Source organism: Fopius arisanus, unplaced genomic scaffold (genome assembly GCF_000806365.1).
Source record: "Fopius arisanus strain USDA-PBARC FA_bdor unplaced genomic scaffold, ASM80636v1 scaffold00064, whole genome shotgun sequence".
NCBI classification, from domain to species: Eukaryota; Metazoa; Arthropoda; class Insecta; order Hymenoptera; family Braconidae; genus Fopius; species Fopius arisanus.
In genome coordinates this window covers 279,935-302,699 of record NW_011887803.1, presented here as the reverse complement: position 1 = coordinate 302,699, position 22,765 = coordinate 279,935, and the positions used below count along the sequence as shown (strand labels likewise).

The 22,765-nt window shown below is 37.0% G+C and overlaps 6 protein-coding genes across 7 annotated transcripts; 3 read left to right on the top strand and 3 right to left on the bottom strand.

The window, feature by feature from the left end:
• Positions 1 to 99: 99 nt before the first annotated feature.
• On the top strand, positions 100 to 5,895 carry LOC105269046 (active breakpoint cluster region-related protein). The gene is made up of 5 exons (XM_011309020.1): positions 100 to 229; positions 440 to 922; positions 1,308 to 3,370; positions 3,443 to 3,614; positions 3,720 to 5,895. Exons 1-5 carry the CDS (start codon positions 116 to 118, stop codon positions 4,134 to 4,136), a joined length of 3,249 nt encoding a protein of 1,082 aa, XP_011307322.1. The 5' UTR covers positions 100 to 115; the 3' UTR covers positions 4,137 to 5,895.
• Positions 5,896 to 6,028: 133 nt separating this feature from the next.
• Positions 6,029 to 11,676, bottom strand: Tbh (Tyramine beta hydroxylase). The gene is made up of 10 exons (XM_011309011.1): positions 11,488 to 11,676; positions 11,018 to 11,171; positions 10,363 to 10,515; positions 9,376 to 9,629; positions 8,925 to 9,078; positions 8,129 to 8,392; positions 7,811 to 8,041; positions 7,540 to 7,668; positions 6,951 to 7,125; positions 6,029 to 6,608 (listed from the first exon to the last, which is right to left on the bottom strand). The coding sequence occupies exons 1-10, from the start codon at positions 11,592 to 11,594 to the stop codon at positions 6,466 to 6,468; spliced, it is 1,764 nt and encodes a 587-aa protein (XP_011307313.1). The 5' UTR covers positions 11,595 to 11,676; the 3' UTR covers positions 6,029 to 6,465.
• A 2,153-nt stretch (positions 11,677 to 13,829) lies between these two features.
• On the top strand, positions 13,830 to 19,019 carry lama (lamina ancestor). Of its 2 annotated transcripts, XM_011309010.1 has the most exons (7): positions 13,830 to 14,040; positions 15,740 to 16,059; positions 16,562 to 16,958; positions 17,074 to 17,339; positions 17,726 to 17,987; positions 18,090 to 18,575; positions 18,668 to 18,801. In XM_011309010.1, exons 2-7 carry the CDS (start codon positions 15,950 to 15,952, stop codon positions 18,707 to 18,709), a joined length of 1,563 nt encoding a protein of 520 aa, XP_011307312.1. In that variant the 5' UTR covers positions 13,830 to 14,040; positions 15,740 to 15,949; the 3' UTR covers positions 18,710 to 18,801. The 2 variants fall into 2 exon arrangements, with proteins under 2 accessions (XP_011307312.1, XP_011307311.1); XM_011309009.1 differs by having other exon boundaries at positions 13,831 to 14,040; positions 18,090 to 19,019.
• A 251-nt stretch (positions 19,020 to 19,270) lies between these two features.
• Positions 19,271 to 21,148, top strand: LOC105269038 (putative methyltransferase NSUN6). Its single transcript, XM_011309007.1, has 5 exons — positions 19,271 to 19,407; positions 19,468 to 19,590; positions 19,645 to 19,843; positions 19,915 to 20,579; positions 20,686 to 21,148. The coding sequence occupies exons 1-5, from the start codon at positions 19,288 to 19,290 to the stop codon at positions 20,968 to 20,970; spliced, it is 1,392 nt and encodes a 463-aa protein (XP_011307309.1). The 5' UTR covers positions 19,271 to 19,287; the 3' UTR covers positions 20,971 to 21,148.
• On the bottom strand, positions 21,042 to 21,535 carry LOC105269039 (uncharacterized protein NCBP2-AS2 homolog). The gene has a single exon (XM_011309008.1). The coding sequence runs from the start codon at positions 21,510 to 21,512 to the stop codon at positions 21,258 to 21,260; it is 255 nt and encodes an 84-aa protein (XP_011307310.1). The 5' UTR covers positions 21,513 to 21,535; the 3' UTR covers positions 21,042 to 21,257.
• A 142-nt stretch (positions 21,536 to 21,677) lies between these two features.
• Positions 21,678 to 22,361, bottom strand: MED9 (mediator complex subunit 9). Its single transcript, XM_011309005.1, has 3 exons — positions 22,109 to 22,361; positions 21,916 to 22,021; positions 21,678 to 21,837 (listed from the first exon to the last, which is right to left on the bottom strand). Exons 1-3 carry the CDS (start codon positions 22,210 to 22,212, stop codon positions 21,694 to 21,696), a joined length of 354 nt encoding a protein of 117 aa, XP_011307307.1. The 5' UTR covers positions 22,213 to 22,361; the 3' UTR covers positions 21,678 to 21,693.
• Positions 22,362 to 22,765: the final 404 nt, after the last annotated feature.

Genomic DNA, 22,765 nt, shown 5'->3' with positions numbered 1-22,765 from the left:
GTGACTCAACTAATCTGGGAAGGTATCATTATCATCGCGAGACATTGATAGGTTGTCAGAGACAAACATTGATATGTGGCTTTTTTCATGGGTTGAGAGATTATTTTGAGGTAGAATGAGTGTATTTGGGGATTTTCAGAGGGTATGGGTGGAGAGATTTCCGGAGTCGGCACTTCCTGCTGCATGGGAAGAGGATGTGAGGGCGAATTTGATAAAACACAAGCAGAAGGTAATATAGAGGTTCATGACAGATGAAGAGTTTAGGATTTTTTCTGTTTTCAATTTTGATGATTTGATTTGTTGTCTAGAAGGATTTCTTTCTATTTGGAATTTATTTGGAATTTATCCGGAATTTATCCGGAATTTATCCGGAATTTATCCGGAATTTATCAACATGATGGCATGGGGTAATTTAGAAATATGTCTTCGATTATTTCAGGTTACAGCGTTGAGAGAGGAGCTTGAGAAAGAAGAATTCTATGTGGAGTATCTGGAGAGACTTCTGGCAGATGTTGAACAGCACAGAAGACTCGCAGATAAATCCACGATCTCTCCACCGACCCCAAAACCACCGGAATCACCACCACGTGATGGACAATCAGAGAAAAATCCACCCGAGGTATCGAAGCCTGAGGAATCACCCACTGAATCGTCGATTCCACCCCTCCCAGTTCGTCAGGATATCAGTAAACTGCAGGACAAATGTGTGTCCGAATTGAGTTCCTCGTTGCACTCGTCTCGTCGCCCCAAATCTGAAATTCCGAAGAGTCCATCGAAAATACTCGCTAATCCAAGGAGAAACAGCGATCCTGACATTCCCAGCAATTATGTGACTGTTATTGAGGTCACGGGAAACGCAAAACGGGAAAAAGTTGATGAAAATCACGTGAAGGAAGAGTCCGAGAAAGATGGACTTGAAAAGGTATTTTTTTTCTTATTTTTTTTTCTGATTTACAATTTATTTCAATTTGATTTTTCGATAAATTTTTCAATCGAAAAATTGATATATTGGAAAAATATATCAGATTTAAATATATAAATTTGCCCTTTAAAAAAATGCTATGTATGTCCATATTTTTACATACTTTTCCACACGGCACATATATATCGAGGCATCACTCACGGAAAATATATATATGCCAAGAATGATGTAATGTGACATACATGAGCTACACATAATTTTTTCCGCAATATATCATATGCGCGTAAAACTAATATATATATATTGGCATATATACCATTATCCGTGCGTAATCCTCAGTAAAAAATCGTGCCCAACTGACCGCCATTTTTCTTCCCCCGCGAAGTCAACGGAGGAAGCTGAAGACGGGGACGGTGAGGCCTCCGAGGAAGAGCCGTACTACGACTCGGTAGCACTCGATCAAACCGGCGAGTACGTTTACATAGACGCGCGCATTCCCCCCCTAAATCCGGAAAAACCCCCACGACGTCCCCCCTCCCTCCCGGAATCCCCAGGTAACCGTTCCAACTACGTGAACATCGACTATTTTATTCAACACCGAGCACAAATTGACTCAGAGGACGAGGAGGCCTCAAATTCGGCGCCAGCAATTCTGCTCCGCGCCCTCTCCACGGACAACGAAACCGGGAGTTCCGACGCGGAACCCTTGAGCCTTTCCGAGGGCTCCCTAGAGTCCCCCACGCCGACAACCCCGCGGAAACCCCCGAAAGATGCAGATAATCGCGACACCGATCGCCAGTCAATGGTCAAATGCATCGTCAACTCGGTCGTCGACTCAGAAACGATTTACGTCGAGTGCCTCAACGTAATGCTACAGTACATGAAGGCTATTCGCGCGACCTTGACAACCTCACAACCCGTTATCTCCGAGGAGGAATTCCAAACGATGTTCTACAAGATTCCAGAATTGCACGCACTCCACCAGAACTTTCTCGACGATCTTCGCTCAAAACTCGAGAAATGGGACTCGAAAACATCGATCGGTGAACAGTTCAAGGTCATGGCCTCGAACATCAATTTGTATGGTGCATTTTTGCATAATTATGCCCGAGCAACGGATACGGTACGCCGGTGTTCCACCAATAGCTCACAGTTCGGTGAAATCACTCGAGACATTCGGCTGAAGAGTTTTCCAAAAGGTCCGGGACTGTCGCTTGAGGATCTCCTCCACAAGCCCGTAGCCCGAGTTCAGAAGAATGCACTGGTGCTTCATGATCTTCTCAAACATACACCAGCGAGTCACTCGGATCATGCCCCCTTGAGCGAGGCCCTCGCCATGACTCGAAATTTCTTGGACGAGTTCAATATCATTCAAACCAAGTCGATGTTTCCTAGTCACGATCGCGCTCAAAGACGTTTAGTAAAGAACTCTTTCATCGTGGAGCTTGCCGATGGCCACCGAAAGCTCCGTCATCTCTTCCTCTTCAACGACGTCATAGCGTGCGCTAAATACAAGGCGTCAGGACGAGATAAATTTACATTTGAGCTCAAGTGGTACGTTCCTGTGAGCGAGGCGCTCGTGACGGAAGACGGTATTGAGCCACGAGAGAATTCACCAGCTAACGTTGTCTCTCTGCGCTCACAGGCATGCACCGTGAGAGATCAGATACTCTGGGAGGAGAGGAACGACGAGAAGAAGAATCGTTCACAGAGATACTCCGAGAAGCACAGAAAGAAACTCGCGGAACTCGAGGCTCAACTGGTGCTCGCAAGCCCAAATCTAGTGATGAGAGTCTCGCAGAAACAAGCTAGAGCTCAAAATTGTTATACATTCTTTCTCTCGAGTGAGTTTGAACGGGGCCAGTGGATTGAGGCGGTGGAGGCGTTGCAGCAGGGTGGAATGCCACCAGGAAGTCTTCCTTTGTCAATGTATGAGCTGCAGGCGTGGGTAACGGCGTGCAGGACTTATCTGCAGACGGACATGGGTTCTTATCTTATGCGATCAGGACGGGATGAGAGTCTTCTCCTGGGGGATCTTCACTTAACCCTCTTGGGGCTCATTCCACCCGGTGTGGAGAGGGTGGGAGATTTATTCATTGTTGTAGAGGTCGATAGTTATGGGCACTATTTCAAGAGGGCCAAGAGCAGGATTGCCAGGGGACAGGCACCAACTTGGGGGGAGACATTTGTTGTGGAGCTCGAGGGTAGTCAAAACCTCAGGGTGCTCTTGTATGAGGAGTGTGGTGGGAAGAGTGTGTTGAGGGGTAAATGCACACAGAAATTGAGCAGGAGTTGGCTCCAGGGAGATGGGGTAGAGAGGGGTCTCAATCTGGGACCAGCGAGCTTGGATGTGGGACTTAAATTTGTCCCGAGTGAGGTGACCTTGAGGAGGGTACCCAGTGCCAAGCCCCAGGGGCTTTTTGGCGCTAAAATTCAACAGGTTTGCAAGTGAGTGCTTTGTCAGAGACAATTTAAATATACAACGTCGTTTAACTGGATTGAGTTATGTTGGAATTTCAGGAGAGAAAAACGTGATGTCCCGTTCATCATCACTGCCTGCGTCAGGGAAGTTGAGCGCCGGGGGATGAGTGAAGTCGGTCTCTATCGAGTTTCAGGATCGGCATCTGATGTTACAAAGCTGAGGAAATCGTTTGAGAGCAACTCGTACGAAGCTGAGCAGCTGCTCAAAGAGGTAAATAGCACTCATTATCGCTTCAAGTTCTATCGAAGGTCTGCAGAAGTCCTCGTTGAGGCCCTCTGAAGGCCTTCTGGAACTCAATTATTCCAATTATCTCAGGTTGATGTGCACTCGGTAACTGGAGTTCTCAAGCTTTATCTCCGGGAAATGCCAGAGGCCCTCTTCACAGATGCCCTTTATCCCGCGTATCTTGAGGCCTTTCAAACTGGTGAAATAAATAGGGGCCTCGCCCTGAGGAGGGTTCACGAGAACCTTCCTGGGGTCAACAAAGCAGTCATTGAATTTCTTCTTGCTCATCTCAGGCGAGTTAATAAACACGAGGGCCAGAACAAAATGTCTCTCCACAATCTTGCCACTGTCTTTGGACCAACATTGCTCAGACCTGGCACCAACAACTCAAGGTCAGATCCAAAGAGCCGTGATCCACTTGCTGCTGGAACTGTTGATGTTATGGCACAAGCCGGTATTCTCTACTGTTTTTTGCAGATGAACAGGGAGAATCATCAATCGCTTTAATCTAGTCCAAAAATGATGTTCGATGGTAGTATTTAGATGTAGTGTTACTTTGAGCAGCAGAGAATGCAGTTATTTTTTAACTAAGTGATATGCTTGACGATTTTGGGATTTTCAGGTCCGAGTGCTATTGTCTAGGGGTTGAACATGACTCTGTCGGATATCGGGAACAATTTGGATTTGCAAAAATGATTATTTCGTCATTTTTGTCATTGTTTACTCAAGGTCTTTTTGAGGTTAGAATCGAAATTTCGAGTTATCTCGTGATCTTGTTCGGAAGAATTGACTTGAGATGAATTTGGAATCGGAAATTGTTGCAATTATCCGATGGAGTCGTTGATCCCCTCGGTGCTGTACTTGATCAGATCTCTTGGAAAATATAGGAGATAAATTTTATGCAGTTATTTTTTAAGGAAGTGGAAGGTTTGATGATGATTTCTGCGGATTGCCACGTGAACTGTTACAGGTGGAGTGGATTTTGTGATTCTATTCGAAGCCTAGGAAATTTTTTTTTAATCGAAAAATTGAGGTTTTTGGATTTTTGAGGCAGATGAGGAAAATTTTTTGGGCATTCGATGGGGTCTTTTCACTCCGTAGCCGGTCTATTTGTCGAGATATTTTGAAAAAGGAAAATGAAAATTTACACTTAATTTTTTAGCTAAAATTAAAGAGTCTTGATACGTCACTTTAATTTTAGAATATTTTCGTACTTCAAGGCAACAATATTAATCGTTTTACGGTAAACCGACTGCTGAGACTGATAAACCAGTATCGAGAGCGAAAATATGGAACAAAGAAGAGAAGAGGGGAAGATGGAAAATTATAAGACAATTTTTATGAATTTTCTACCAATTTTTTCGTCTTTTGAGGGTTTTATAAAATATATAGATGAATATATATTTCGTATTTTTACACGAAATGAGCTGAGTGCTTCGTATTTTTCAGAATTTAGAAGGTAGGTGCCAAAAATAAAATATAATCCTGATGAAATTGCATTTTTGAGGCAACTTTACTCCATTTGTACTTCAACGGATTTCAACAACTCCGAAAAATTACTATTATTACCTGAAGTGGCAGCAAAATTTTTGAATTTATCTACAATTTTATCACGAATTTTTAATGAATATTAAACAAGTTTCCAAGTTGAGAAGAACTTTGAAGATCTTGAAGATTTGATCAGAACACAAAAGAAATAATTCACTGAGACAAGGAAAATTTTTTAATTAAAAAAACAGACGAGTCATTCTGCCCCGTAAAATTTCTGAGATATTCAAGAAGAAAAAATTCAATTGAAAATGATTTTTCTTCAATATCTCGTTAATTATTGTGGTAAAATGGATTTCCAATTGTTTTTTCGTTGTAAAATTCGCTTGTCCTTGAACATAGACTAGATAAAATGACTCACATCTCCGAGAAAAAATGATGAGTCGGCTCATTTGATTTGTCTCAAGAATAATGAGAACAATTTCTCGTTGTTTAACTCATTGTCTACCGCAAAAAGGCTTGGCTTGCCGTCCACAATGCTGCGGACGTGTGTATATCCTATACATAATATTCCTACAATAAACGATCATTAAACAATGATGGAAGAGAATAACCAAACATACTTATTAAAATATACACAATTTTGTAACGACGGAAGACATTTTTTGTAAATTTTTTTATATCGAGTGCGAGAAAAATTCTATGACAATCGAGTAAGATTGATCTTTTTCATACGATTGTGCTACCATTATTATTAATAAAAAAAATATTGAACTAATTCGACTTCATTTTTTCCTCATTCTATTTATTTTCCTGATAATTCATTCAATTAAAAATTATCGAATATGTCCCGCTAGGTTCAAATGATGGACTCAAGTTTTTCACATATTTTTTATTTATTCATACACTCAATCACGAAAGCACAAAAATATCGCTAGCAATTTGTCGTTATCATTGGAGAAACTAGAGGTTGATTATAATACTCTGGGAATATACGCAAAAGTAAATGAATTCTCCATTGAGGCCGAAGTGCTGGTGTGAATCTACGAAAAGTTAAATTTTCTCATTATTCTCATCATTCAACAACTAGACTGAGAAAATAAATTGCCAAGAATCCATTTACTTCAGAGGATTTCATATTCTTTCCAAATCTTGTATCCAATTGTGTAATTTCCCAGTGATTCCGACTAGGTTCCGATAATAATCATGATATTTCTCTAGACGATGACAATGAGAAAGAAAAGGAATTTTTTTTCGTGTGTAATTGATGAGAAAATGCGTTTTCCATTGGGAATTCAAGATCACTATAAAAACAGAAATACTGAGGATTGAGATTTCGGGGTGGTTCTCACTGGTGGAGATCATTCAGGTGCGATGAGAGTTGTGGACAATCCCGAGGAGGTGGTGCTAGAGGCAATTTTACTTGTGTTGCTGCGATGTTATCCCAGAGTCCGGGAAGACGAGAACCGTCTGATCCGTTACACTGCATGCCTGGAACAGGATTTTTCATTGCAATTATTTATTTATACAATTATTTAGTATAAATGGTAGTGGATCGGTAATTAGAGTAAATGCCGAAAGGGATGATCATCCCCCCTGGAGTCACGGTTGTCTCGTTGGCAATTCCTGTCATGGCTAATCATGAGAAGGTACAGGAAAATTGAGGGAGGAATATAATCTGGTGATTGAGATATCGAACGAATATCGTTTAATTATTTATTAATTATTTATTAATTATTTATTCATTATTTATTCATCATTTATTCATCATTTATTCATTATTTATTTATTATTTATTCATGACTTTTCTAAGCTAAGTGAAATAATTCTCACCGAGAGGTGCAGCTTGATACAAATCATGAAGTGCAGCCACTCGAATTTTCGTCCACTCGATATTCCCATAGCTGCGGGAAATGGCATCATCGAAATCAGTTTTCTGATTTTCCCATTCCCTCATGTACCTGAAGTATGTCCGAAGGGCATCATCACTTATCGCACTTTTACAGACCTGAAATCATTTCGTCTTCAATTGATTAAGATTCACCCTCTCTTTAATTCCATTCAAAAGTAATAAAAGTAAAAGTAATAATAAAGTATTCGACAAAAATATTACAACTCATAATATTATAAAAATATCAGGCCGATAAATTTTACAAGTCGAGATATTACGATATTATATTATTTTTAAAAATATTACAAATAAAAGGATTGCAGTATAAATTGTTTATTGCGCAGGAGAATTTTACTGGCAAAATATTTTTACCCTCAATTATTCTTGAAGGAATATCCCTAAGTGCGGTTGATTGTTGAAATTTTTTTGAGCGTAGAATAATATTTTTACTTGTTATTTCGATAGAAATAAATTATTAATTATTAATAAATTAATAATTATTAATAAATAAATTTTTATTTAAATCTTTACCTCGAGTCGAGCGTTGGGATAATAATGAATATAATTAACACACATCTCATCAGAAATAGCGAAACCCCCCAAGGTCACGTTTTGACGATCCATTGTGTTGTAGGTGCAGGTGGTAATTAGAGAATCACCCTGAAAAAAAAAATTGAAATATTCCAGAGCGAAATGTGTCTGCAGGAAATTTTACGGAATTATCCCAGAATTTTTACCACGGCGTTCCGTAATTTTTATTAAAATTAATAATCAATTTCAAGCGTAATTGACAGCTAATTACCGGCAACACATGAACTGATTCCGGCAGCAGTCTAATCTCCTGGAAATGCGTTGAATAATGATCATCATAATTGAGAGGTGATAATTCCCGGCCGTTCCTGATGTGTCGGGTCTTGACACGCGTTCCTGTCAGGTGAGTATGAAGTTGAGACCCAAAAACTTTAATTCCATCTTGAGGAAGTCCAACTCCAGTGCATTCCGTCACACAGTGGCCAGACAGCTCGAATATTTCCTTTAATATTTTTTAAAAACGTGAATTACGAAATTTTAGGGGAAAGGAGAGGTAATTAACGGGAATATTATGGAAAATTTGAATCACCTGTTGCGGAGGAATAGCCATTTTGTCGGAATACTCCAGACCGAGTTCAATGACTCCAGCGTCATACATCCGTAATGTTTTCGTCAAGTGAAATTCGATACCGGAGGAATCGATTTTTCCTTTTTGCAATTCGGGATTGTTGTAATGTACCTCCAGCATCACGTGGGGATTAAATGTCTCCCCTCCGATTGATAATCCCGCCTCCTCCGGGTAGATAAATGCATCAGCACCCATCGCCCATGCTGCCAGCACCTTTTTGCATATCTGGTTAACAATTCTCATTATTTTTATTATTTTTCATGTCATCGCCATTCAACAATTCATTTTTTTTGTAATTCAGTCTTTTTATCTCGTTAACTCTTTTAATTATATCAATTAACAAATATATTAATAAAAATTCATTAATCATCAACTGTTTGAATTATGAATTCAAAATAATTATTTGAATTATGAATTAAAATAATTATTTGAATTATAAATTAAAATAATTATTTGAATTATAAATTGAAATAATTATTTGAATTATGAATTTAAAAAATTATTTTAATTACGAATTAAAATATAGATTAATCATTTGGTTCTGCAATGAATTTTTTCAATTTCGTAATTAACGAGATTAAAATCGTAATTAACGTCCGGATTTTTTTTTAATGCGAAGGAATGATTTTCATCCCCTCGTGTAAATGGGGAGGGAGGGGTGGGTAATCCATAGAATTTCGTTCAATTTTCGAGGGAATTCCGCTGAAGGCGGACAGCTTATGAATAATTAATTCAGGATGCAATAATCGTTGATTACTTGAGTGCCTTCAGGGCGATCCGGGGCATCACAAGGTCCACTATACGCCGGCACCGGGGCATCTCGAGGTCCAGCGCAGTGAAAAATTTCCATGTGATGCACCAAGTGCTCATTACCTTTTTCAATCACTGGGCCAAACTGCAGTATATGGTGTCTGTAATTATTTTAAAAAAATGGTGACAAAATTTCAACCAGAGAATTATTTTAATATTTAATTATTCGTCATGTGAACATTTATCCATTTATTATTTAAAAAATATAGACTTGGAAGAGAAGAATTTGGAAAAATTCGAGTGATAAATAATAGAATATTAATAATTATGTATGAAAAATATGAATAATTAACCGGAAGCCTTCGGGTGATGACCAGTTACAGATTCTCACGAGAACTTACAACGAATATTAAAAAAAATTGAAATAAATTAAATAATAATTGAGAGTAATTATGTACTTGTGCTTTAGAGCGTCAGGTAGTCGTTGTACTCGGCACCAATACGTGGTCTCCACATCCGGAACTCGCACTTGATCAGCGATAAGTTGAAATTTCCATGTGTCAGGTGGAAAATTAATTTTCCTGTGATTATCCGGCCTGAGTAATTCAGTCCTCGACATTCCCGATGTCGTGGAGTCCGCGACGATATTTAATCCATCGAGGGAGGAAAGGGGCCCTCGTCCCCTCGACCAGACGATGTGGGTGGTGCCCCTCTGGGGTGCCGCAATTGATATTCGAGATTTATTTATCAGGTAATGTTACTACTCTGATCATTCAAGACAGATGTAAACACTCGGTTAAATGATAATGCGACTATATTTAGACCAAACATACACAAGCCAAATCATTAATTTTTTATAAACATTCAATAATATCAAGATAAACCTCCTTGAATTTTAATTGTTCATCTTTTTTCTAAGCGTGTAATTGAAATAAATTACGAAGTAAATTAAGTAATTGAGTAAATCAGGATGAGTCCCTTGTTTTCGAGACCAGTTTTTGAACGATATCTCGGAATTCAAGGGACATAGCGAATTTTTTATAGAAACATCTTTTATAGAAAATTACGAGAGCTACGAAAAAGGTTTCTATGAAAAAATCGATATCTCCTTTCGATGTCGAGATATCGAGAAAAAATTCACAGTCCCAGTTTACCATTTCGCTATCGAAATCCAAAATGGAATAATTCCTTTAATTACATTATCTTCGATATAATTTAATTTTCTATTATCACCGAAAAATTATATTATTGTTGATATATTCGGCAATCAATAATTGATAATTAATTATTTTATTTTTAATCCTCTAATGAACGAATTATTTCAATTCCAATTATTTCCCATTTTCTCATTCAATCAAAAAATATTCTTAATATCTTTAAAAATTCATCGGTGGTTCATATTTTATTGTTATTAATAATGAACAATTAGAATTTTATAAAAATACCTCGATAATGTAATCACGCTCGTCACAGGTGTCAAACTTTCGGGTAAAAGTGAATTTAGTCACGTTTTTCGTGTCTGGCTTCTTCCACGCAAAATCAGTGCAATCTTGACTCGAGTCAATCTGGATTCTTCCAGTATCATCTGCCCATGCGTCCTTCAACAATTAATTTAAACAATATAAATTCGAAATTCAAATAACGTATAAAGAAAGATTTGTAACAATAAATGATTAGAGAAGGGGAAGGAGGAGAGGGGGTGGTTGTATCGATGTTTTTATAAAAACTAGTTTAACAACTATTAAGACTCCGATATTTTCCTCGGATCATAATTAGTTAATTATTGTTATAATGTCAAATTAATGATTTCGATAAAAATCATGTTTTCATTGTTAATGGCGTTATAAATTTAAGTATAAAAAATATGGTTGAGGCTGTGTCATCGCTGTGAGGTCATGAAGTCATGAAGTATCAATTAAATATTAAAAAAAAATGAAATAAAAAGAATTGATTCGTTAGGATTGAAAGTGAATGTGTGTACGTTAAATTCAATAAAAGATCAAGTCCTGGGGGTTTCGATAATAAAAAATTGTTTCGACTTAGTTGAATATTGATTTCTATTGTTGATCTATTGTTTCATAATAATTAGTGGTTAATTACGTGGAAATTGACGCCTCGGTGCCAATCGATCCACAATATGCAATAGTCCGACGGTTTGACTTCTCCACGATCGGAAAATCCAACTGCAAACCACGAGAATTCCTCACCTGAATAGTGAACCTCAACTACAACATTTTCCTCCCCGGAATTCACCCTAAAACAATTATTTAAACTAATTACACACAGAGCATTAATTTTTCATTAATACCATGAATTTTCCTGAGTGAAAACCGGAGGAAAAAAAATCGGAGCAATTGCTCGAGCCGATCTCCACAATTTCATGGAAAATCTCATCATTCACAATTTGTTGTTAAATTATTCACAATTCACAGATACAATAAATTATTTTTCCAAATCCCTGAATTTTTCATCCACTTTCTGACGATTCGAAATTTTTTTCCTTTTTTTGTCGTTTAGAATAGAAATAGTAATTAATTAATTATTTATTTATTTATTTTTATTGCTTTTACCTCCAATGGAAACTCGCTTCAGACCCGAGAGGTACAGAATGCACGGATTGACCGGAAATACTGGAAATCATCCGCGAAAAAATGAAAACTAAAATAAGAAATTTCATAATTTTAAATAATTATTGTTAATATAAATTGTCAATGAAGAAAATCGGAGTAATTGCGGTCTGAATATTCGAAGGGTTTCGATCCTTCTCCGGATTAGAACTGATGAATTTGGCGCCGAGAGGATAAACCCAAGGGATTTTCCGGGAAACGCATGCGCTGTGGAATTTTTATGACTTTTCAATTACTTTTCACCTCAGGTACTTTTCTATTGTTCAGTCTTCTCGTTATTATAAGTATTATTATAAATATTTCAGAAGAAACCCAAATTACTCTGCAATTCAAAGTCGAAAGTAACTTTTCGCTTTTCTGTTTCATTTCTTTATTAATAACAATCGATTTTTAATTTATTTTATTTCTCCCATGATTTCTATTCCATCAACCATAAAAGAATCGCATTTAATAATATTATTTAATAATATTTCTATATTTTTAAAATCATCGCAGGCCTTTCACAGATTATCCCATAACAATTAAACAAATAATTAAATAAATAATCATTACTATCCTACATCCCCGATTTAAATAAAATAAACTAGATGAAAAGAGCGGGATTCAATTCAATTCATGATCACAGGATAGAAAACCCTTTGAAAATTAATTAATTATTAATTAATGAGTGGTGTAGTATTTAAAAAAGTTATAAATAAAAATTGTATGAATTCTTTAAACACGTTTTGTCTGGAATTCCTGAAGACAAGGAATTCCTATCAATTACATTTCTCTCAGTCTTCCGAATACCAAATGACAAGTTGAAATGAAATTTTATTATGAGACCACCAACTAAAAATTAATAAAAATAAATGGGTCAGATGAGAGATGCAGAATATGTGAGCAACACCCTGGAATATCGAATTCCTCGTGGAGCATTCCCGTCGAAAAGGGACAGATCGTGTGGAATGTACCCTCACATCGAAATGAAGAGTTGAGGGGAAAAATACGTGTCTCATGGTTCGTATTATTCGTATATAACAGAGCAATCGAGAAATTCCTCGGGGTATAATCGACTGATCAGGAAATTCCCGCGGTTTTCACCCTCAAAACTTCTGATAACACACGAACTGCCTACAAGAAAATATTCTCTTATCAATTTTCGAAATTGAATTCTTCAACAGAATGAGATTTTCCTATTCGATGCAATTTCATCCTAGCTATATAACTAATATTATTTTAATATTATTAAAAATGATAATATAAATAAAATATATAAATTATATTATTTATATTATCATATATTATTGTTATATATTTTTTATATTATTATTGTTATATATTATTGTTGTGTTTTATCACGAGTTTCTGGGGATTTGGATTTTTCCATTTTTTTAAATAATTTATAATTTAAACTCATTCATGAGTACTTTATCAATTTATTTATTTGAATAACAATTCAGGCGATTCGTCGGAATAAAAATAATATCTCCAAAAAATAATGTGTATAACTATAAATTGTTGTTGTATCCCCTAATCGTTGGAACGAGCGCTGATTAACTCCAATTGAATCTGCACTTTGTTCGCATTATTAAAGCCATCGTCCCCGTCTCTCTAAAAATACTGAAAAATAAAGCAAAAACAAGATTGGAGGAAAAAGCCGAGAGCAAGAGAGCATCTCCCCGAGAAAAATCATCGAGTTAGGTACGATTAAATTTCAGGCCGTGTGAATCATTTAATTAAACACTCACACGATAATTAAACATTCGAATCCATAAATACGACGAAAGTTTATATTTTTCTCATAATTTTCACTGCGAAAATATGAAATCCATAAATTAATTGTTTAATATCTGAATTTCTATGGAATCATGATAATCCAAAATATTCTAGGCAATTCATGACTAGAAATTATTTTTTTTAAAGATTAATAAATTCGGCTGAGTAAATAAATAAAAATCAATAATAAATACATTTTATCAGATAATAATTTTTTTAATAAATTTATAACATCGTTAAACAATAAAAATAATGATTTTTGAATTCATCAAGTTGATGGTGAATGTGATAATAATTAAATAATTATCTGAATGAATAAATAGCGGAAATAATGGAGGGAGAATTTTGAAATTCTCCGGGAAAATTCGCCGGGGGTAGAATTTTTTTTGAAAACATTTGGATTATTTTAACCGAATATTTCTCTGATGGCAGCGTCTTCAGACATTTTTCACTCTTCTCCCCACCCGAATATTTATCAGACAATATCTTCGTCCACATGACCAGCCTACGATGTTCACCGAAGTTAAAACACGAAGTAGTAGTGCGTGGAACGCCATTGAAGGTGCAACTAAAAGTTAAAAGTGAATGAAATATCGCTTTGGACTCAGTGTCGGAGCGGTCCTCAGCGATTAATCATTTATTTATTATCATTTTATTGATAGATTGGTGTGATAATCTCTATGAGTTTAAATACGAATTTCTGGTGGCGATTCAACGAACGGGATTTTTTCATCAACTGTGAGTAGAAATTTGCGGCTTATTTTAGAACATTTCCGGACATTTTAACCGTCTGACTCTTCCACGTCATTTCACCGCTATTAACTTTAGACCAACAGATTTTTGATTTTTTTAAAATAATTTTAGGATTTTTTGGGGGGATGTTAGTCAGCTGGATTTTTTATTTATTTAATTTTTTATTATATCGGACTTGCGAATTTTTCAAATGGAATTCCGGGGTTCGGGGTCATGATCGTCACGTGGTCGCACGTCATCTCGGGGAAATGGATTTTAAAGGTTTATTTGAATTTAGAAATAAAAAATGTTTTTTTGTTGATAAGAAATTCCTGGAATTTTTTATTTTTGTTCAATCCATTTTTTAACCGGTAAAACCCGGGAAAATTTCATAATTCCTGTAATGTAATTCTCATAAACAAAAATTTGAAACTCCGCTGTTTTTTTATTTAAATAATTAAACAATTTCTATTTTATTTCAACATTTTTAATTTTTTTATTGGTGTGGATTTTTTCTATTAAAAAAAAAATTGGAATCGGTGATTCCTATCATTTGAGTCTCGTGAATAATAAAAACATGGAGCTGTGAATTTTTTAATAAAAAAACTCCATAACTCAATATTTAAATAAAAATTCTTCAATCTGGCGAAATAAGAAATTTCTGTCAGAATTTCGAATAAAAAAATTGTTTAATCGGTAATTTTTCGCTTGAAATGCTGGAAAGTTTAAAGCAATTTTATTTTGGTGAGCACGCGCTGATAATGCGATAGGAGAGACACGAGGCGATAAATCCCACCGCCATTGACTTATGCGAAGTGATAACGATAACAATCGGGAAGAAGAAATATCCAGATCGCAAGCGATTCTTTTTATATCAATATTACTCATATGACGTGGGGATTACCACCAGAATAATCCGACAAAACCAATTGTTAATTAAATGTATTGCCTCCTTTTCCCTTCACCCTTTTCATCCAAAAAAATACCAAAAATTTAATCTCCAATCCGACACTCGATAAATTCCATAATATCGGTGAAAATATCGGTGATGCCAAATATTTTGCCTCGCGGAATATCTCCAAAAATATAATCCATCTATTTCTGAAATATTCCATGCGTCACGAGTGCAGACGATGATAAACCACGTTTATTTAAATAAAGAAGTAACAGATTAGATGTGACAATTCAAGCGGAATAAAGCATAAATTTTCAAGTCATAAACTATTCACGTGTCTTCCTGGCTGGAAAAATTATTGATAACTCACCATGTGCAATATCCTCAATAAATAATAGAGAAAATAGTAAAACATGACGCATCGATAAATTAGAATAAAAGCAGGTGAGCGAGTTGGAAAATAGAAAATGTAATACGCAGTTGATAATTAAAAATTAGTCGCCTGCAAATTTAATTTAAATCACCGTTATTATTGGATTACTATCTCAGCAGAGTAATTATCAATCTTAATTAACCCCAGACAATCGTCTCAATCAATAAATGAAAACCGTGTGTTGATGAATTATTTTTCATTTGATAATCGATTTTTTTTCACTGAAAAATTGATATTAAAAATTTTGAATAATTAAACTTTTAAGAAATTCTAGGTGGAAATCAATGATTTTTTTTCTAGGATTTGTTTATAAATTTTAGGTTCTGATAATCGAAGAAAAATCATAAATTTAATACGAGAGAAAATTTTGATTACAGAAACCGGTCGTGCGGCGCCTGCAAGTGATAACAACCGCAGGCCCCAAGGAGTACCAAAAAAAATCTGTAATCGATGGGTTGAGAACGCCGAAGGTCGTTTTACCACTGATTTAATTCATGTGAAAAAAAAAAAAATTATTTTTGACCGACACTGTTTATGCCAGAGGGGAGTGACAATTTACCAATCACGTAGCTCACAGATGAACCAAAATGCTGAAGGTAGTGGGAGCCTCCTGGCTGCAGACCCGTATCGCCACCTATATTTTGGTTGCCGTTGCCCTTATGGGAATCGGCGCCATTATACTCGGTGAATTCGGAAGGTAAATCTCCACCTCTCTCAATATAAACACTCGCCCCCCGGCCGTCTCTTGAAAGTCACGACATTACGCGTCAATGTCACGACATTACGCGCCAGTGTCACGACATAAGTCTTCAAGGTCACGGCTAGACACACGGATATCATGCCCTGTAAAGTCATGACAATCCGACATGAAATGGAAAAGACACTTGACATCAAAGAACAATCTTGTCACTTACTCCTTCTCAATTCCACAACATCATTAAATCTGAAAATCACGACATTAATTTTCGGTTTTAAAACATTGATCTTTAGTATCAGAAGATGCTGTTTCGATATTATAATATATGGCTCTGATAGAATTTTGAGAATTTTTTTATGAATTACACCTTAATGTCGTGTTACATTGTTTTGAGTTTGGATCATAGCCTTCCAATGTCGCGACATCGCGCCCCAAGGTCACGACATAATACTGCAATCAGAATTCACACGATAATTCTTCATGGACTGTCCCAAATTTCCAGAATTGACAACGACGGAACATACGCAGCGGTAGTTACCTGGAATCCGAAGGTGGGATACAAAATTGACTTCTGGGGTCAAGGTAATGACCTCGATACTTTACCGAGACGAGCAGCAAGGGGGTACTACAGAACAAGAATCCAAGAGACCGGTTGGTCATTTGTGGAGATTGAAACATCACCGAATTATCCAGATGCTGTTCAAGCTTACGCAGCTGGACTCCTCGAGGGAAGTCTTACCTGGCAGCTCATCCATCACCATTGGCACAATACCATTGAGGCACCATGTATTGGAAGGGAGGAGGTCTGCAACAAAATCAGAAAAGGTCTAAAAGAAAACGCTCAAGCCACGGAAGACAGGGCGAATGCTCTCGCCGCTGACGATCCTTTCTGGCACATGGTAAACACTGAGTACAATAATTTCAGATCAATCATTCGTGTTAGGAAAAGGAATAGAATGACGAATCCGATGTTGACCCATCGAAGATTAACGAGTAATTCCATTTGACTCTTAGGTACGATTATTTTACACTCAATTGGCTGGGCTGGAGCAAGGCTGGAGACAAGCGGTCAAACGCAGCAAAAATTCGGCAGAGATTCCACATGAGGATTTCCTTTGGCTTGCCATGGCCTCTGACATACCCAACTTTGGCTCTGAGAATCATCCAACTTCCGAGAGGAATTTCAACGTCGAAGCTGGAGGAATTCTCGTGAAATCCGTGCCAAAGGATGACAACAATCACGAGGCATTGATTGGAATAATCCACAGCACAGCTGCACCGTACGTTCATGACTTGTTATTGTTTTCATTGAATCTCAAAAGATTGTTTTGGTAATTCCCGATAAAGTGTTTCACGTTGAGTAAACAATGCGGGAAATTGCTCTTTCATTACACATTTGTGATTTCACGTCATCTTCATTCTCTCGTCTCTCTGTATTTTTATCTTGCGATTTTTATGTCCTGATTTCAACAGTAGCATCAATTCATCTCGCCTTCTCACATGCATTCCAATTTTTTAAATAAAATCAATAAATTTTAATGAGTCAATATTTGTGTGCTTTTGCAAACTCCCAGTGGATGATCAAAGGGTAAATTTATGTGTGGAACATGACGAATGGTGATGGATCATCGATAGATGTTGACTGATGACGAATTATTAATTGCAGATATCAAAAAATGTTGAGACTATTGAAAAAATACACATTCGGTTATCACCTTAATTCGGCTAAAAATTCAGCTCGAGTGGCAACTCGTTCAGTCGTGGCATCATCGTACCCAGGGGCATTATCATCACAAGACGAGTATTACCTTCTTTATGGCCAGAAAATGGAAGAGATTATGATCATAGCTGGTACCCCACTGGCGCCATTCAAACCTGACAGCGAGGAGACAGAAGGGGAAATTATTGTCTCAGAAAAATCGGAATCTGTAAATATTATTTATAATTACCTCATGAGTTCCTGAGACACAACTCCCACCAATTCCACAGATCATTTTCTCATGAAGCATTTCCTTTTTTTTTTGTCTCAGCACACTGTGATGTCATCAGCTAGGATAATGTCTTCCAACTGGCTTGCCACTTCCGCTCTGTCCTGGGGCCGTTATCTGGCACGTCGTCGTGCCCCTGAGGACATCTCCAGACCTGTCCAGTGGATCCTCACAACTCCCAAGAACATCTCCCTCTGGATAATCGAGCAACACCCGTCCGAAACTCATGCAATCGATTACACTAAAATATTCACCACTACCAAGTTATTATTCTGCAACGGTAAATCAGTCTTTGAGCACAAAAAGTCTATCCCCTCACCGACAATCGCGTCACCGGATCTTCGAGAGATTCAAGTGCCTCCAGAAAATGGGGAACATCTTCAAGGAGTCGAGAGAATTGAGATACAAGACCAAAGGGGAGAGATTATTCAGGAGACAAACAAAGTTGGAGACAGCACTTCAGTCTCTTACGAAGTTAATTCGACCTTGAACTCTAAATTACTCAGGGAAACACCTGGAGCAGAAGAGGTAATGGGTTACAGGGGTGATCTTGAGGTAGTAGCTGTTCCTTTTGGTAATATTGATACTAAATTGGTGCTGATTGGGTCGGGGGGAATTAGGACTTTCGAGGCAACTTCCGGTCCTGGATACCTTGGAAATGATTTCGAGTGGAAAAGGGACTTCCCCGGGGTGACGCATGTTGGACAGCCTGACCGATTCCATTTTGGGCCGGTCACGCCATCTTGGGCGTGGGTTTAGACGCATTTATTTGGTGGATTTTAATGATTTTTAAATAGAATTTTTTTTTAGACGTGATCTTGACGTGCTATTGTCTCCAGGTGTTTCTCATCATTTGCTACAGATTTTTTTAAAATGATTTTAAAGTGCAATTTTATCGATGTTTGACGATATTTTTTTTGTAATCATGATGAATCGTCAGTGAGCTACGTGTAAATAAAAAGGTCAAAAATACTTTCTGTTTTTTTTATGGGGAGGGGACTTTCAATTTCAGAGTGACAATCATTAATTTTTCATCGATTATTTTATTTAATTAAATCCTATTAGAAAAAAATCCCTGGAAAAATTCCAGCGTGTGAACCAATGATTTATCCTAAAACGGAATTTTTAATATAAAATCTAGGGAATCCCAGTATTTCCAGGGGAAAAAACTCACTAAAACTCGAGAAGGCCCGGCCTTAACCTAACAGCTGACAGACGTGAACATAATTAATTGTTCGACATGCCGGTGGAAAACGAAAAGTCATTTTTCAAGTTTTCGCAGGAAATCGAACGAGAATTGAAGAATGATCTGAAAAAAATTCAAATTAGCGGAGAACATATTTCCGACGAAATCAGTGAAGTAATTATTAAAACTTGAACTAGTTGGAAATTATTAATTTCTATTGCGATTATTTTGCAGGAGAAATACAGAGAATTGATTCATTGGCTCGAGACTACTCCAAAAAATACTGTTTTGCGAATAACTCCTCCAATAAACAATTCTGATGAATTAATCCGAATTTTAAGAAATTCCAGGGCAAAGGTAAAATTGCAAGACCACGCAGTCGATTATTTTATTATTTATTTTTTTTTACAGGAAATCGATGATTACGATTTTTCCATATTTCTCAGGATTCCAGAATTGATCGTTGTTAGTCGAAAAAATAATTCTGAAGTGGATAACAATTCAGGAATAATTTTGCAATCGAAAGAAGTGATTGTGGACGCTTTATGTGGGTCTGCTGTCCTCAGGGGGGCACCTGTGTTCGCTCCAGGTGTAATGGGTCTTACCTCAGGTACTCATCAATTTTCCGGAAATTATTTACATTTTTTATTATCTATTTTTCTCTGAATTTTTATTCATTAGGTTCGAAAATAGGAGATGTGGTGAGCGTCTTCGCCGACGTCTCAGGTGCTTGCAAAAAAGGTTTCACGAGGGAATTCCTCCATCCGAAAAAATACCTAGGAAATGGAATTCTTCTCCAAAATCGAAGCTCCATTTTTCTCGATGGAGAAAGTGGTACTGGAGTTGCAGTAAATATGATTGAGACAATATCTGGAGTTCCCCAAATTTCCGAAGAGGAGATCCCCAGAGGGTTCGGTCTATTCCAGAATTTTCCCTCTATCATTTGCACCAGAATATTGGATCCCAGTCCTGGGGAATCAGTTCTGGATCTCTGCGCCGCTCCAGGAAACAAAACCACCCACATATCCTTCCTCATGAATAACCGAGGGATCTTGATCGCTCTAGAAAAGGTCAAATCCAAAATCGAAAAATTGACAAACCAGTGCCATGACTTCAACTGCAGGAACGTTCGAATTTTTTGCTTTGACTCGACAAAATCAGTCGACGAATCACAAGTGGAACTTAAAAAAATTGAGTCTGGACCACCATTTTCCAGAGGAGTTTTCGATCGGATCCTTTTGGATGGTCCCTGCAGTGTCCTTGGAAAAAGGCCCCAGATATTCAACAAGATAAATCATAAAGAATTGAAATCCTTCGTTCCCCTCCAAAGGAAATTATTCTCTGCTGTGAGTAAAATCGATTCTCCAAGATTTTGTGGGTCAAAAATTAAGGAGGGATTGAAACTTAGGAATAAAAATCGTTGAAATTTTTTTTTATTGACGTTTTCATCAGGCTGTGGAGCTGCTCAAGGTTGGAGGTATCCTAGTGTACTCCACGTGTACGGTTACTATTTCTGAGAACGAGGGAATCGTCGCCTGGGCTTTGAAGACATTTCCCAATCTGGAATTAACGTCTGCCAGGGAAAAATACGAGACGTTTGAGTTGGACAACTTTACTGTGTCCCCAGGATACAGTGTCGACGGTCTCACCCCTGATAATGCTCTGAAAGTACTCCGATTTGGTCCTGGAAGCGATTGTGTAGGGTTTTTCATAGCGTCGTTCAAAAAAAAGAGATGATAAATTAAAATGAACGATCAAATTTCCCATGGGATTAAAAAAGGAGCCACGAATGTTGAATAGACTTCAAATTCAAATGATAATGTGTCTTTAATTACTTCAAAATTATTTTATGTTGCCTCCGCACTGAGAAAAACATTTCTACCAATCAAATTCACTTGTGCTATACGAATTTACGTAAGACAAGAATTGAAACGAGAATTTTAATTGAGAGAAATAATTGTTTTCTCAGTGCAATCACAGAAAAAAAAATTCGAAAATCCGTCATTTACAATTATCTCCACTAATCACTTTTTTTTCAGCTCTTTTTTAGCATCTTCGATCCCCTCCCTGATATTACTCGCGTATTTCCTCACTATATTTTTAAGCTGCGCAGCAAATTCTCTAGGATCAGCAGAAAGATTCTGAACTCCATGAATCGACTTCGTCTTGAGCCAGACGTAGACGACAAATTGAGCTGCTCGTCTCATTGGCTTGCTCTCAGCCAATTTCGAAACCAAACGTTCGTTATTGGCCAGATATCTCATTAAAAATCGCAGCATTGTTGCTCAGATTACGATTACTAATCAATCTATACTAATTAATCAGTCAATTATCTTTTCTTATATTGTTTCTCTTCTTCTGCTGATTCCCCTGATGATAGTCCAGTGTTTTAACTGTCTTCTCTGCCTCTCGCCGATTTTTCTTGTGAGATAAATTATATTCTAATGAATTCTCGTTTAATTAAGAAACTTTTGGCACTTCGAAGGTGCACATATTGCGATACTTCAGTAAAAGCTCTCGTTTCAGTCTCAACTGCTTTCTCAGAGTCTCCAGTTTTTGCAATTGCTCCTCTTTACTGTACTCTATTCCCGGTAAACGTTTTATCTGCAATAAATGATAAGCTTCAGCCATTTGCAATCGCAATGTATTAAACGATTGGTAATAGTTTTTTAAATATTTCACCTGAGCTCTTGCTGAATCCAATTTCTTCTGTAGTTCAAGGATTTTATGACTAGTGTCCTGTGACTCTTTGGCCTTCTGAGTATTGTCATACGGGTCCTTCTCAACACTAGATTAATAAAAATATAATCATGGAAATATTAAAAAACCATAAAAATATTCATACACTCGCAATTTCAAAAGTTGAGTGACGAACCTCCGAATGATTTCGTAAATCAGAGGTAAAATTTCAATATCCAAATCATTGACAGTGAATTGAGCCCTGGGTGCTGAGTCTTCGGGTACCTCAACGACTTCCATCCCTCCCAGGTAATTTTCAATCGAAAGTTCGTAAATTTTCACTCAAAACAACAATAATTATTCTAAGGACACTCGTACCTTTGTGGCACTGGTCGAGACTCCAGAACGATCTTCTAATGCTCCTCCAGGGGCTCCTAACCTCCTGAAACACAACACTGCGACGAAAAAAATCAATTGACAAAACCGATAACAGATGTCGCAATTTATTTCAACAAATTATTTGCGCGGGAAAAAGACGTGGCAATTCGAAATTTTTTATTATTCCATTTCCTTTATTATAAATTATTTCATTATTTTTTCCATTACCAATATTATTTCATTATCAAAATAAATGTTTTTATTCAAAAAATCAATTTTATTGAGAATAAGGCAATCAGAAAAATTGAAACGAAAAGTCATCCACCAATTTAGACATCTCCAGGGATAAAATTCTAATTCCGACTCCCCAAAATAATTTTTAAATTTCTCGAAAGATGTCATTGGTCGATTCCCTAACCCTCTCCCTTACCGACCACCGATTCACTCCCATCACCCTCGATCCACCCCCCTCCCC

Coding starts and splice junctions, on each gene's coding strand:
- LOC105269046 (XM_011309020.1), top strand. CDS start 116: ATGAGTGTATTTGGGGATTTTCAGAGGGTATGGGTGGAGAGATTTCCG. Junction 923..1,307: donor AGAAAGATGGACTTGAAAAG/GTATTTTTTTTC, acceptor TCCCCCGCGAAG/TCAACGGAGGAAGCTGAAGA. Junction 3,371..3,442: donor AAAATTCAACAGGTTTGCAA/GTGAGTGCTTTG, acceptor TTGGAATTTCAG/GAGAGAAAAACGTGATGTCC.
- Tbh (XM_011309011.1), bottom strand. CDS start 11,594: ATGAAATTTCTTATTTTAGTTTTCATTTTTTCGCGGATGATTTCCAGT. Junction 7,126..7,539: donor ATCCCAACGCTCGACTCGAG/GTAAAGATTTAA, acceptor AAATGATTTCAG/GTCTGTAAAAGTGCGATAAG. Junction 6,609..6,950: donor GTATCAAGCTGCACCTCTCG/GTGAGAATTATT, acceptor ATCCTGTTCCAG/GCATGCAGTGTAACGGATCA.
- lama (XM_011309009.1), top strand. CDS start 15,950: ATGCTGAAGGTAGTGGGAGCCTCCTGGCTGCAGACCCGTATCGCCACC. Junction 16,060..16,561: donor ATACTCGGTGAATTCGGAAG/GTAAATCTCCAC, acceptor CCAAATTTCCAG/AATTGACAACGACGGAACAT. Junction 17,340..17,725: donor ATCCACAGCACAGCTGCACC/GTACGTTCATGA, acceptor TATTAATTGCAG/ATATCAAAAAATGTTGAGAC.
- LOC105269038 (XM_011309007.1), top strand. CDS start 19,288: ATGCCGGTGGAAAACGAAAAGTCATTTTTCAAGTTTTCGCAGGAAATC. Junction 19,408..19,467: donor TTTCCGACGAAATCAGTGAA/GTAATTATTAAA, acceptor ATTATTTTGCAG/GAGAAATACAGAGAATTGAT. Junction 19,844..19,914: donor TGTAATGGGTCTTACCTCAG/GTACTCATCAAT, acceptor TTTATTCATTAG/GTTCGAAAATAGGAGATGTG.
- LOC105269039 (XM_011309008.1), bottom strand. CDS start 21,512: ATGCTGCGATTTTTAATGAGATATCTGGCCAATAACGAACGTTTGGTT.
- MED9 (XM_011309005.1), bottom strand. CDS start 22,212: ATGGAAGTCGTTGAGGTACCCGAAGACTCAGCACCCAGGGCTCAATTC. Junction 22,022..22,108: donor ATTTACGAAATCATTCGGAG/GTTCGTCACTCA, acceptor TTATTAATCTAG/TGTTGAGAAGGACCCGTATG. Junction 21,838..21,915: donor TGGATTCAGCAAGAGCTCAG/GTGAAATATTTA, acceptor CATTTATTGCAG/ATAAAACGTTTACCGGGAAT.